This window comes from Phodopus roborovskii, unplaced genomic scaffold, assembly GCF_943737965.1.
Source record: "Phodopus roborovskii unplaced genomic scaffold, PHOROB, whole genome shotgun sequence".
NCBI lineage: Eukaryota > Metazoa > Chordata > Mammalia > Rodentia > Cricetidae > Phodopus > Phodopus roborovskii.
The window spans coordinates 2,167,161-2,182,069 of record NW_026125665.1 but is presented as its reverse complement, the minus strand read 5'-3'; the positions used below and the strand labels follow the sequence as shown (position 1 = coordinate 2,182,069).

The 14,909-nt window shown below is 46.6% G+C and overlaps 1 protein-coding gene across 2 annotated transcripts; it reads left to right on the top strand.

Moving 5' to 3' along the window:
* Positions 1 to 9,089: 9,089 nt before the first annotated feature.
* Positions 9,090 to 13,620, top strand: Fam32a (family with sequence similarity 32 member A). 2 transcript variants are annotated; one of them, XM_051178199.1, is made up of 4 exons: positions 9,090 to 9,198; positions 9,279 to 9,420; positions 13,175 to 13,228; positions 13,414 to 13,620. In XM_051178199.1, the coding sequence occupies exons 1-4, from the start codon at positions 9,125 to 9,127 to the stop codon at positions 13,480 to 13,482; spliced, it is 339 nt and encodes a 112-aa protein (XP_051034156.1). In that variant the 5' UTR covers positions 9,090 to 9,124; the 3' UTR covers positions 13,483 to 13,620. The 2 variants fall into 2 exon arrangements, with proteins under 2 accessions (XP_051034156.1, XP_051034157.1); XM_051178200.1 differs by lacking the exon at positions 13,175 to 13,228.
* The last annotated feature ends 1,289 nt before the right edge of the window (positions 13,621 to 14,909 follow it).

Here is a 14,909-nt window from a genome sequence, read left to right as displayed (position 1 = left end):
TTGCCCAGACAAGATTAATTAGCACACCCTGAGGCCCTAAGGTCTGCTGACCCTAACAGTGAGACCATCCAGCCTCAAAGGGTCACGTACTCAATGGACAGAGGGTTCCACCCCCTCCCTAAGCTTGTGGGTTTGCCTTTAAAAACACCTGGGCCCGGGGGATGGGGCTTCTCTCTAGCCTGTGTGCTGGAGGAGCCCGTTTGTGCAAACGTTTCCTGTTCATTAAAGCCTCTTGCGTTTTGCAGCAACTGGACTGGACATTGAGTTCTTGGGGTATCGACCGAAACTAGGAGACTCCTCATTCTGAGATGTCTTACACTGCTTCTAAGAGCTGTTTGGGTATATTTTGTACTGAAACTGGGGGTGTGTGGTGAAAGGTTAAATAGGTCACTTTCCTTTTCTTCCTTTGAGATTACAAAATAGCAGATTTCTGAGTGGGTTCTAGACCTGTAGTTGTAGCCATTTCCTGCTCGAGCAGCTTGCTTCAGCGTCAGGTGCCGCGCTGAGAGACTGCTGCTCCCTCTTGCTCCAATTCTCTCCCCTCCTCTCCGTCCCCCTTTTCCCTTTCCTCCTCTTCCACTCTTCCCCTTTGACTCACCCTGCTTTAACAAGGGCACTGTCAGAACCAACAATGCTAAGCAGAGGCTGGCTAACACCTGTTCCTCAGTTTCCCTATCTGTACAATGACGGTGTTCTACCTAAAGGAAATGTCTGTGACTGTGAAAGAAGCAAATCTGAATAAGGACTCAAAGCACCACGTACTGCTGCTGTCATCTTGTCAGCATTGCTAGAGACCAGAGCTCAGAGAAGTCAAGACACTGCCTCAGGGACACACAGCTTTAGGTGTTCATGGAAGGATCTCCAAAGTCATTCAGACTCACCTCTGAGGCCAAGCTGCTTGGCTGCCTGGGGAAGAGCAAGACTTTTATTTATTTATTATTTACTTATTATTTATTTATTGATTGATTGAGTTATAGAATGCCAGGATCTGTTTATGGAGAACGACCCTTGTTTTTTTCTATAACACCTATAAATACCATGATCAAAAGCAACTTGGGGAGGAAAAGACTTCTTTCATCTTACAGTTTATAGTCCTCTGTGATGGGAAGTGAGGGCAGGAACTCAAGTCAGGAACCTGGGGGCAGACCCTGGGTAAATATGAAAAAATACAGCCTAACTCTCCAACAACCCCAGGAAGGTAGAAGTTTAAAAATACTAAATACCTTAAACTCAAGACCCTGCTCTCAGCCAGTAAATAGGCAAAAGGTCACACTCCTTGCCACTTATCTATCTGACTTCATAAACAGCTTGTGACACCCCCCCCGCCCCGTGACCTAACCTAACTGCCATTTGTCACCCCACCTAGGAGCCCATGCAAATGAGGACCTCCAGGACTATAGAAAACCGATTGGTCTATAAAGCATAGGCTTGGTTGGTTTAAATTGATTGGTCCTCACTGCACGGGCTCTGGATGCTATGAGATGATTGGTTTAAGATGCGCGGGCTTTGCTGTAACCCTATAAAAGCTGTCTCAATTCTGTACTCAGGGTCCTCAGTCCTCTACCCCTGTGTGGTATATGATGGACCACAGTACACTTGGAATATAAAAGATCTCATGCCGTTGCATCAAGACCGCTGCTTCTTGTGAGTGATTTGGGGTGTCACCTTTCCTGAGTCAGAGCGTGAGGGTCCACACTTTGTGGGTCTTTCACCTGGAGCACAGGCCTTAGAATAAATCAGCTTCCTGGCTTGCCTCTCATGGCTTGCTCAACTTGCTCTTTTCTTTTTAGATTTATTTCATTTTATAATATGTATGCATGTGCATCATATGTGTGTGCCCAGTGCCCACAGGGGTCAAAAGAGGGTATTAGATTCCCTGAAACATGAGCCGCCATGTGGGAGGTGGGAATTCTACCCCATCCTCTGCAAGAGCAACAAGTGCTCATAACTGCTGAGCCATGGCACTGTGGACCATCTGCCCAGGGTTGACACCGCCCACTCTATCATAGTCCATGAAGACACTACCCTTAAAGGCCAATCTGATAGGTATTTTCTTTTGTTTTCCTCCCTCCCTCCCTCCCTCCCTTCCTTCCTTTTGTTTTGAGAAAGGGTTTCTCTGTGTTATAGCCCTGGCTGTCCTTGAACTCTCTGTAGACTAGGCTGGCCTCGAACTTAAAGAGATTCACCTACTATGTGCTGGGATTAAAGGTGTGTGTCATCCCCCACCCCCGGTTAAGAGGTGTTTTCTTAATAGAGGTCCCCTATTCCTAGATGACTCTGGCTTGACAAAAACTAATCAGCACAATATCAGAAGTCAACTTTTGGTTCTCTCTTCCCATCACGTGGATTCAAAGGATGGAACTCAGGTCATCAGGCTTAGTGGCAGGTGGCTTTTACTTACTTAGCCATTTTAAAGGCTCAGACATCTCTGTTAATTTGTGAGGTGGCCGGGTGCTGGCAGCTCTCAAGCACCACCCCAAGTTCAGACTGTCCTCCCTGGGTTCCAGTCTATGGCCAGGCATCAGGCAGTGGCCTGCTGCCCCCTGCAGGTGATACTGGGAAAGGTGCCATTGCCTCCCTCCTGTAGATGTTTTCTATTCCCCATCATGCAAACATCCCTAGATATGGGAGATGAATGTGGGGGGGTGTGTGTGCCAACATTGCAGTAGTTGGGAGGCTGAGGCAGGAGGATTGGAGGTTTGTGGCCAGCCTGGAATACAATGCAAGTGCAGGTACAACACCTTAGTGAGATACTGTCTCAAAAAGCAAGAAAGGAGTGGGGTATGGTGGCACACACCTTTAATCCCAGCACTCAGGAGGCAGGGGCTGGTGACTCTCAATGAGTTCAAGGCCAGTCTAGTCTACATAGAGAGTCCCAGGACATCCAGGGCTACACAATGAGAACATGTTTAAAAAAGAAATAAAAGGCTTGGAAGAGGCCAGCCAGGTGGCTCAGCTGGTGAAGGTGATGCCATGTTTGACAGCGCAAGTTACGTTCCTAAGACATATATAATGGTGTGAGTAGAACCAACTCACACACCCACATGCTCTCTGTCTCTCACATACAATAGTAAGAAATAAATAATTTTTTTGCTTGTTTGTTTGTTTGTTTTGCAAAAGGCCTTAGAATATAATTAAGTGGTAGAGTTAGTTGCATGCCTGGTATTCAAGAATCCCTAAATTCAGTCTCTAGCACTGCAAATACATGATGAGGAGGAGGAGGGATGAAAAAAAGAAAGGAAGAAGGAAGGACACCATAGGAGATATTAGTGTATTTGTGGCATCCCCTCTCACAATATGTATTTTGCTTTTTAAAGACTTTTTTAACCTTATGTGTATGGGTGCTTTGCATTTGTGTATGTGCACTATGTGTATGCAGTACTCATGGAAGTCAGAAGAGGGCACTGTATCCCTTGAAACAGGAGTTACAGATGGTTGTGAGATGCCATGTGGATGCTGGGAACCAAACCTGGGTCCACTGCATGAGCAACAAGCGCTCTTAACCTCTGAGCTATGGCTCCATCCCCACCTAAGTATTTTAGAGGGTTTCCTACACTGTAACAAAATACCTAGCCTGGACTTCTTATGAAGACAGACAGACAGAAACAGACAGACAGAACACACACACACACACACACACACACACACACACACACACACACACACCACATTCCAGGTGTACACACTACATAGACAGGAAAAATAACCTTGAGTTCTGATCCTCCTGCCTCTACCTCTCTATTTTATGTGGTATATTATATCAAGAAACTCCAGGCTCTGGCTGGAGAGATGGCTCATATGTTAAGAGCACCTGGCTATTCATCCAGAGTTCCTGCGTTCAATTCCCAGTATATGTGAGCTACATAGTGGCTCACAACCATCTGTGATAAGATCTGGTGCCCTCTTCTGGCATGCAGGCAGAACACTGTATACATAATAAATAAACCTTTTTAAAAAGAAAGAAAAAGCAAACAAAATTTAAAAAAAAAAGAAAAGAAAGAAACCTCAGGCCTACCCCTTTCACTTTCGTTGGTTTTGGTTTTTGAGACAGGGTCTCATTTTGTAGCTCAGGCTGGCCTAGAACACCTCCTGCTTCTGCTTTCTCAGTGCTAGGATTATGAGCGAGCACACACCACAAACATGCCCTACTCCTTCCCCCACCCCACTGCTGAAAATTGCTTTAAATGACCTGACTGTTCTTAAAAAACACTCTTGGCAATGCCACACACAGCTCACTTCCTCATCTGTGGTTCCGGCCTTCACTTAAGAACCCTGTGAGATACCTTTCTGAGCCTGAGGCCACAACAGGCCAAATCAACAGAACAGTTCCTTAGTTTGTGCTGCAGTTTCTCTTTAGGAGCCCCATTATGAGTGTTGGGAACTGAATTAACTGCTGAACCTTCCTCTCCAGCCCTGACACATACACTTAAAAGAAGAAGGTTGGCGGAGGGGAGAACTGAACTCATCTAAGCAGAAAATAGAAGAGAGACTTTGGGGCTCGCTAAAAGCACAAAGCTGTAGGTAAGAGGAATAAGTTCAAGCGATCCATGGCACAATGTGAACATAGTTGATATCAATAAATGGTTAGCTTTTGTTTTGTTTTACTTTTGAGACAGGGTCTCCAGATGTAGCCCCTGGCTGGCCTCAGATCCATAGGGTATCTATATGTCTCTACATTTGGAGTGCTGGCATTAAAGGTGTGCACCACCACACACGACAGGTCTCTCTCTGTACTCCTCTGTGGCCTGGACCAGGCTGGTACGCGTGCTTTGTTTCCCCTGCCTCCTCCTGCTCCTCTGAGTACTAGGATTGCTGGCCTGAACGACCACAACTGGCTAGTCCTGACATGTTTTTAATTCTGTATTATTGGATTTATTTTACTTTTTAAAATGTGCTGTGTTTTCCCTGTGTGTCTGATGTGCACCACTTGTGTGCCTATGGATGGTTGTTAGTCACCATGTGGGTTCTAGGAACTGCAAGAACAGCAAGTGCTCTTAACTTCTGAACCACCTCTCCAGCCCCTAGCCTTAATTTTTTTTTAATGTCTTTGTTTCTCAAGACAGGCTGTACTGGAACTCGCTCTATAGAGGAGGCTGGCCTTGAACTCACAGAAATCTGCCTGCCTCTCTGCCTCTGAATGCTAGGACTAAAGGCTTGTGTGATCACTTCTTGGCCTATAGCTTTAAATTTTTAAAAAGATTTCTAAGTGTTTTCAGAGCATGCACGCGCGCGCACGCGCACACACACACACACACACACACACACACACACACACACACACACACACTGTATGATGGAAAGATGAGAGATGGTTCAGTAGGACCTGGGTTCCATTCCCAGCACCAACATGGCAGCTCACAAGCATCTGTAACGCCAGTTCTAGGGGATCCAATGCTGTCTTCTGGCCTCCGTGGACACTGGGTATACACATGGTATACTTACATATATGCAAGCAAAATACTTATACATAGTATATATGTTTTATACATAAACCCAGGGAGCACACATGGGCACTCTTAAAGTTGAAAAGAAAGTCTTTGTTGCTTGCCAGAAGCCTACACAGTGAATTTGCCCAAATTACACAGCTCCAAGCTTCTGAGTTCTTTGTCTTTTGTTTTGTTTATTTTTTCAAGACAGGGTTTCTCTGTATATCCCTGGCTGTCCTGGAACTAGATTGGTAGACTAGGTTGTCCTTGAACTCAGAGTGAATTCCTCTTGTCTCTGCCTCCTAAGAGAGGAGACACCACACCACCACTACCCCAGCCAGTTCTTTTATGCACAAAGATCACATCCTATTTGACACACTTTGGTTATCAAAAATAGCAAGAAACAAAATTACAGAAGTGAAAAGGCAAGGCTAGTACACTTAGGGACTGTCCTGGATCCTGGACTATGGACAGTTTTTGATGGGCTAGAATTTTGTCTTTATTCCCATTTTGGCAGGTGTTTGGGTCTTTGTGCTGTAAGGCTGGAATGATGGTTTCAACATGATGTCAGTCATACCAAGATCTGGGGGCCTAATACATATACATATATATATACATATATATACACACATACATACATATTGTATTACTCAGGGTAGAGATCTGGTAGAATGAGTATATTTAAAAGGGTGTTTCATTAGAGTGGCTCACAGACTGTGGTCCATGGCATTCTGCTGTAGCACAATACATTAAAGATTCAATGACAGATATTGGAGTTTAAGCTTCAAGCTGAAAATCAGAGAAGCAAAGCAGCCAAGCCAATAGATCTTACCTCTACCCAGCTGCAATGGCAAAGGGCTTTTAATTCCTGTCTCCTCCTTATATTCCTTTCTCTGCCCAACTATATCCTCCTGTCTCCATCACCCTAGTGCTGGGATTAAAGGCGTGTGATCCCAGGTGCCAAGATCACCTTTGTGTGAGCTGTTTCTTTTAGGACTGGATCAATTTCTGTAGTCTGTGTGGTTTTGAACTAACAGAGTCCTGGGATTAAAGGTATGTGCCTGGCTTCTGTATTTAACTAGTATGGCTGCTTTGCTATTTTGACCTCCGCTGGCTTTAATAAATCATAAACAATATATCAATGCTGTCTGCCAATGTTAAATTCAAGAATCCTGTAATTGTTCAGTCCATGAGGCTGGATATTTCAGCTGGTCTTCAGTATACACCAGAATCCTGGAGAAGTAGACTATAATGCCAGGCAAGGAATGGACTTGCCAGTGAGAGGGCAAGCAGACAAAGAGAGAGCTGATTGAAGGGACTCTAGCCAGCCCAAGCCTGCAAACATGGTTCTAGTAGGACATGCCTTTCTCCATTTCCTCTGCCTTGCTAAAAATTACTAGGTTACATTCTAAAGCTAGCCCCCAAGGTCTATTCCCTTAGCCACTTACTCCTCCTGAGGCTGACTGCCAAAGTCCAGCTATCAAAGTATTGAAGTCCAGCAATTAGAAGCCCACTTTGGTTACCCTAATTAACATGCCCAATGAAAATTAAACACCTCTTCCTAACAGTGGGGTTTCCTATTTTGCTATTTGCTTATGTGACAAATCTGTCTCCACTCTATCTAGAGGCAGTCATTTGTCCGTTTAGGACAAATACCCCCTTCCCTGGTCCCCTTCCCCTTTTCTCTTGCCCCCTATCTCAGTTACCACCCCATCCTAGCTCATTCTATCACAGATCTCCCATTTTTTCCCTTCTTAAAAACTACATCTGCTGGAGGAGTGGATGGGGGGTGGTGGTGAATATGTGCACTTGGTATGTAAAATAAGTGAAATAAAATTTAAAAATCACACTACAAGGTCATTTGCTGCTGTTTTCAGGAAGCAGCCACTTTAACTTTTCTTCCCCGATTCATAAAGGACCTGTCTATGGAAACAGGTATTTGGGTGTGGTCTGTGCATAATCTGGGAACTAAGAGAAAGCCCTCTCTCCATGTGGGGGTCCCCTTCAACAAGAACACATTCTTCCATGTGCTTTATATAGGCTGCTAGTAGAAGGTGTGGTCCAGATTCAAGATGATCTTCCCACTTCAAATGATCTGGATTAAAAGTGGGCCTTTCCACTTTAAACAGTATAATTAAGAAAACAGTCCCTCACAGGTATGCCCAGTTGATGTTTAGTTAATTCTAGATGGAGTCAAGTTGACAACCAAGAATAGCCATCACATAACATAATCAGTGATCCTGTATGGTGGCTGAAGCCTACCACTCAGCACTAAGGGAGGCAGAAACAGGAGAAACCCAAGCTTCAACATGAGATACATAAGGAGACCCTGTCTCAAAACAAAAACAAACAAATAAAAACAAACAGTTTAAAGTAATCTGCTACATAGCAAGTTTGAGGCCAGCACGGCCTTCATTAAAACAAGACACACACTTAATATCCCAGATCTCTAGATGCTGAGGCAGAGCCCAGAGAGGATCTACACAGTAAATTCGAAGTTAACCAGACTCACTTAGCATGACCCTTCTGCTCTCAAACTCACACAAAAACAGGAGTTATGACCCAGAGAAATGACTCAGCAGGCAAAGGCTCTGATCTACAAGCCTGCTGGAAACCCAAAGGGTGAAGAGACCCAATCCTGCAAGATGTCCTCTGACCTCCACATGTCTGCTTTGCCATGTGTATACACATACTCACATAACACATATACACATACAGGTAATTTTGTTTGTTTTTTCGAGGCTGGCCTCGAACTCACAGAGATCTGCCTGTAGGCATTTTGACAGCTCACATGGGAAGGACAGGGACTCTGGCACTCAGGAGACAGAATACTGAATGTTACAGTTCAGATGGGAAGGTATTCTGGCACTCGGGAGCCAAGGAATACCACAGTGAAGTAAGCTTAGCAGCTCACAGCCCTGCTTTGGGGAAAGGCTTTCCCAGTGTATCAGCTCTGCTGTGGCAGGAGAGGGGTTTCCCTGGCAAAGTTGTTACAGTTTGGCTCCAGTCCCAGCCAGAGAGTGGAGTGTAGCCACTTAGCTTTGCCAGCTCTGCTCAGGGTGGTCTCTGTGTCTCTGCTCCGGCAAATGAGGCAAAAGGTCTCACCCAAATCTCATTCAAGAGATTCATTGGGAGGGAAGAATCCAGGAGAGTGGCTGCCCTCTGCCAGGGTGGGAGTGGACAGCAGGAGAGGAGGAGGAGTTTATATAGGAATTCTTAGGGGGTGGAGTTTTTCCAGGGAGGGGATTGGTCAGATTTCAATCCTGGAGTTCAGACTGGCTAGACCTTATGCTGGTTGGTTTTCTGCACAGGTTTAGGGTCAGATTTGGCTCTGGTTTCTTTCACTGGTACTTTTTAGCCTTTTGGTTCTAATTTTAGGAGCAGGGTGTATTTCTTTCACAGGCTCTTATTCCAGGGACAAAGTAGCTTTGAATGACACAAAGCTAAAACAGATGCCAACAAAGTCGGGATTGGATGCCCAAACACGAAGTACAGCAAGGATCTACTAGGAAGTGGGCGGGTTCCCACAAGTGTGAGAAGTATGCCAGAGCTGTAGATCGCATAGTAGAGAACGCAAACGTCTCTCCTAGCCGACCAATCAGAAAGAAGCGAGGCGGCCGTTGGGCGGAAGTACTGTTTACAAACAGGAAGTGTGGCGGGGTTTCGGCGCACCGCGGCTGAGGGCGAGGCTGAGGGCGATGGAGGCGTACGAGCAGGTCCAGAAGGGCCCCTTGAAGTTGAAAGGCGTCGCGGAGCTCGGCGTGACAAAGCGGTGAGGCCCGGGAGCCCGCGGTCTGTCTCTAAGGACCGACCCCGGGCTTCGACCCCGCTTACCGGCCCCCTCTCCCCCAGGAAGAAGAAGAAGCAGGACAAAGACAAGGCCAAGCTGCTGGAGGCCATGGGGACGAGTAAGAAGAGCGAGGAGGAGAAGAGGCGCTGCCTGGACAAGCGCACGCCGGCGCAGGCGGCCTTCGAGAAGATGCAGGAGAAGCGGGTGAGCCGGAGGGCGGGGCAGGCCGGCCCGGGGAGCTCAGGCTCTCCCCGAACTTCAGGTGTTCCCCCAACTCCCCATGTAGTCCGGGCTTGTAACCATGCTTAATTTAGCCTTCCTGCTACTTGATGATAGGCAGGTGTCACCACTTTCCGCCAGCTGTTTCTCTTAAGTTAACACAAAGCCTACGTAACTTGCTTCAAATGAGTTTTGTTGTTTAGAGGTGTGTGTGAGTTGCATGGATGATCTTAGACTTTTTATCTTCCTGCTTGTTGAGATGACAGGCACTCAACACCTCCTTAAGTTATTCTCTTAGTATTAGAAATCGGAGGGAGAGGAGGGGTCAAGTAAGACAGAGAGGCTCAACCTGCCAGGCTGTAGCCCAAAACTAAGCCCAGCGCGTGGCTCACATTTTGCACTATGGGATGATTGACTCATCAGAGCCACCCTCTGCCCAGGTCAGTGGCTGGCCTCTGAAGGCAGCCCCTCTCTCCCCAGATGAGGATCTGGAGGATCTGCAACAGTTCTGTAGCAGAGCATCTTGTGGGAAGAGACCAGATCACTACTACACTTCTACAGAGAATGAAGTGATTTTCTCCCAAATATCAGGCTCCCAAATCACCAGCCTGGTACTCTTGTGCACTGGCCCTGGTCAAAGTTCCTGAATCACTTAGGTCTAATTTCCTCATGCATGTAGGCTAGCAGGGCAGGCCTGGGTCTAATGCTGTCTCTGCCACTTCTGAGAGGAGGGTTGAAGTCACCCTTTCAGAGGTAGTGAGAATTTACTTAACAAGTGACTGCTTCTGCCCCTTGTTATCTGGAGGTCACAGTTAGGGCTGACATTAAATCGCCTGTCAGGATGAGCAGTTGGTGTGGCCAAGAGTGATGGTAATGAGGGCAATTGCCCTGAGGAGGAAGGATGGCTGGTTAGATCCTGTCAGGGAACAAAGACACTGGTGGAGAATAAGAACGGAAAAGCATCTTTGAGCCAGGAATGGTCGACATTGTGAGTTCCAGGCCAGTCTGAACTGTAGGATGAGACCCTTTTTCAAAAAGCAAAAGCAGTGGCTCTTTGGAGGACATGGGTGTTCAGGCAGACATCGCTAGTCAGACGCCACATTCTTTGTAATAGAACCCAGTCATACCACTATTTTTTGTTTGTTTTAGCTTTTTGGGTTTTTCGAGACAGGGTTTCTCTGTGTGACAAATCTGGCTGTTCTGAAACTTGCTTCATAGACCAGACTGGCCTCAAACTTACAGAGATCTGTCTGCCCCTGCCTCCCAAGTGCTGAGATCAAAGGCGTGCATCACTGTATTTTCTTAAATCTTATTTATTGTTACTAGTGCATGTACTGGAATGCCACAGTATATGTGTGGAGGTCAGAGAACAACTTGTGGGAGTCAGTTCAGTCTTTCCACCATGTGGGTCCCAGGATCAAACTCAGGTCGTCAGGTTTGGTGGCAAGTACCTTCACCCCACATAGTCATCTCACCATCCACAATCTGTTTCTTAATCTTCAACCTGAAACTCAAGAATTTGTATTCAGAGTTGGGTCCTTGTTCAGTATTTTTGGCCTGAGGACAATGAGTGGGGGAGGCCCATGACAGACCCCCAGATAGAGAAACAGACAGACAGACAGACAGACAGACAGACAGACAGACATGGGTAAAGTGGAGTAGAAAGGCCTTTGAACAGATGCTGGAGTCTCTGAGGCAGCTGTGTTACATGAAGATCAGACAGAAAAGGATGGCTGGGTGGCAGGGTTCCACACCTTTAATTCCAGCTCTTGTGAGGCAGAGGTAGGTGAATCTCAATGAGAAATCCTGTCTCCAAAAAAATAACCAAAATAAATAACCAGACCAAAAAAAACAGAAGAGGATTGGACCTCAGGCAAGGAGCTTGGTATTTCAAATTCCAGCCTGTTCTGTTTGCTTGGAAGAGAGAGGTGATTGCGATGAGAGGTACGACAAGGATGTAGACGAAGGTGATGAGATTGCTAGACAGCTCCCAGCCTCCTGCCAGAAGACCCCTTTGGGTGGAGTGAGTGACACACAATGAGGGCAGCAGTTGGAGGGACCCAGGCTCTGCCTCTTCCTCCCTGTTCCCATTTCTGCAGTCTGGTCTTCATCTTCACTTAAAAAAAAAAAAGGGGGGGGGGACAAAAACCAACTATATATAATACATGCAAACACACACATTTTTAGTGCGTATTGGCGTTTCTAAGTGAGCCATGTCAGTGAAAAGCTCAAGGAGGCCAGAAAAGGCCAGCAGGTCCTCTGGAGCTGGAGTTATAGATGGTTCTGAGCTGCTGTGTGGGTGCTGGGAACTGAACTGGTCCTCTGGAAAACTTGCCAGTGCTTTTAACCACTGAGCATTCATTCCTGTCTCCATCTTCATTTTTTTAAAATGCTCAAGCATGCATCTGTGCCACAATGTATGTGACAATCAGAAGACAACTTGGAGGAGTTGGTTCTCCCCTCCCACTGTGTGGATCCCAGGGATTGAACTCATAGGCACTCTTGCCCTGTACACCATTTTTCTGGTCCTTGTCTTAATCTTTGAAGTGGAGTCCTCTGATCCTCCTGCTTGCAGCCTTCCCAGTGTGGGGATGAGAGGTGTATGCCACCATGTCCAGCATAGGTCTGTCTTTTTCTGCTTCTGAAATAACCAGTAGTGTTTGAACTTCTAGGTGCAGTGTTAAAATATGATACCCATTTGCTGAGCAAACCCAGGAGGGCACCATCTCCATCTAATGCTTCATTGGTTATGAGTTGGGACTCTAGTCACCCTGCTGTCTGTAAGACTTGGGACACACTGCCCCTTTGCTGTTTTGCCAGCCCCATCCAGTTGTCTCTGTTAGCCAGTAGTGTTCTCTGGTTTAACCTGTACTTTGTGAGTCACTTTTTTAGCATCTACAAATGAGTGAAGACATGGGCTGACTGGCTATTCTTGTGGCCCTCCTAGGCACCCTAACTGATAAGGTAACACAAGCTAGGATCATCTGGAAGGAGAGTTTCAATGAGGTCCTATCTGGATTTGCCCTGAGATAAGACCTGCCAGCCTTTCCCATCTTAGGCAGCAATATGTATGTGGTGTTATGCTGCCAAAGGAGACTGGAAAAGGGTGTAGAATCCCGGAACCTAGAGTTACAGAAAATTGTGAGCAACCACCTTTGTGCCAACTCTGAAAGAACAGCAGTTACCTTTAACCACTGAGCTGAAGATCTTTAGCCCCAGGGTTTGGGTTTTGAACTATGTCAGAGCAGAGAGAACTGAGTGTGGAGCATGCTCAAATCCATTTCTCTGTGCTCTCCCCTGAGTTGTGCCCCTAAGACTGCCTTCACTTTCCCTCCATGGTGGGCTCTGACCTGAAATAGCAAGCCAGGTAACCCTTTCTCCCCAAGTTGCTTTTTTGCCTGGGCATTTTGTAATGATAAGAAAAATGAAACCACGACCCTGAACATTCATTTGGATCCTGTCCTCTCGGCCCCTCCTCCCTGGGGCGTCTTGCTCCATGCACTCTGCTTCTGTGGCACATGGTTTCTTTCCTTCTAGCCCCAGGCTTTCACCATGGCCCAACGCAGCACAGAGCCAATGCCCAGCTTTCTGGCAGGGTCTGCCCATGAGGAATGCTGGGGTTTCAGGGAGACTAAGCAGACACCCCTCCTGGGTGGGGTGTCAGAAAAGGGACAGCTGCTTTGGGTGTGTTTGGGCTGTGTGGGGCATGGGGACTCATTTCAGTCTCTTCTCTCCCTAGCAAATGGAAAGAATCCTGAAGAAGGCATCCAAAACCCATAAGCAGAGAGTGGAGGTGAGCCCTTACCTGGGGGGGAGCCCAGAGTTCAGGGCAGTGCAGCTTGGACTCTTAGGCATGGTGCTTCCCCAGGCTCATTTGGGGTGCTGTGAGTCCTGTAATGGAGTATGTGAGATGGTCTGGGCACAGATGAGGGGGGCACTGCCCACCTGGTTCACACTGATATGCCCTCTCTTCCACAGGACTTCAACCGACACCTGGACACACTCACTGAGCATTATGACATTCCTAAAGTCAGCTGGACCAAGTAACCTGCTCCAGTGCAAAAGAGAGGCCAGGGTGGCTGTATTGCTCCCTCAGTATATTCTAGAATGTTGTACACCTGCCTGATACATCTGCTGAGCCCAGGCTTTCTGAAACTTGATTAAAGTCAGGCTGCCCTTTCACTGGGTTTTGGTTTCTGGGTAGTATCTTTTGCTATTTGGACTTCAATGTTGTGAATTGATAAGCTGGGATCATTTCTGGGTGAGAGCCATGGAAGGAGGGTACCCTTCCCAGCTCCATTGCAGCATCTGTCTTCATGTGTACCACAATGCCAGGATAGGAAGCTCCTGCCTGTGGTTCACCACAGAACTTTCACAGTGCCGCTCCTTTTGGGCCACCTGGGCATCAGACCACACAGCCTACATCCAGCAACAGCCTCCTGAAGCAAAGATGGGACACAGACCTCTGGCAGATAGCCTGTTCCTCAGTCCACCCAGCGGCTGCCATTGCAGACATTTCTAATCAATCCAGTTCTCAATGATGGCACCTGGGACTCTAAACATATGGCATATGTCATGAGCCTGTGTAGCATTCCTGGCTTAAGGACACCAAATGCTAGACAGTGCCAGAGCAAAGCATCTGAGAATCTAGGTGGACCACTTGGAGAACTTGTGCACACACTCTGTTGAGAGAAGCAGCTTCTGTTGTCATGGATACTGAAAGAGTGTCAGGAATCATTGGAGTTGACGTGTAGAATAAAGCAAGTGCCAGTCATGAAGAGTCTGAGTATTGTCTATGTATGATGTCCATCACAGGGACACCTTTCCATTCTGCCCCATGAAGAATGCACAGTACAAAACTGCTTGTGGGCAAGATAGATGCTTTTGTTTTACTGTGTGTGTATATTATAGAATATGTGTTGTCTCTACATGTTCCTGCCGAGAGGATAGCTTGAAGGATTGGCTTTCCTTCCACCATGTGGATCCTGGGGGGATAGGCTCTAACTCAGATTGTGAGACTTAGCTGTAAGTTATCTCATAGTTCAGGTGACACATTTATTCCACCTCTGTTCCTGCCTGATGGAGATGTCTTGTGGGGTGTGCATTCCTTGTCTCAAGTGTTTAGGACCATTTTGGATTTGGGAAATTTTCCAGATTTGGGCAACATACTAATTTTGTGATGCGTAATGATTGTCACAAGTCTGCATACATCTCATTTCTGTTTCATTTGTACCTTTGCAATACCCTGTTGTCATTTTTATATTTTCGTTTTTTAACATAATATGCAAAATGCACAATCTTTCAAAGAATTTTGTGCATGAGACAGTTTAATGGTGTGAGATTCAGTTATTTGTTTTTCTGTTTTGTTTTGGTATGTGTGTGGAGGTGGGGGCAGGTTGAAGCTGGGTCTCATTGTGCAATCCTGGCTGGCCTGAAATACTCTGTTCTCCTGCTTCTACCTCTGGAGTGCTAGG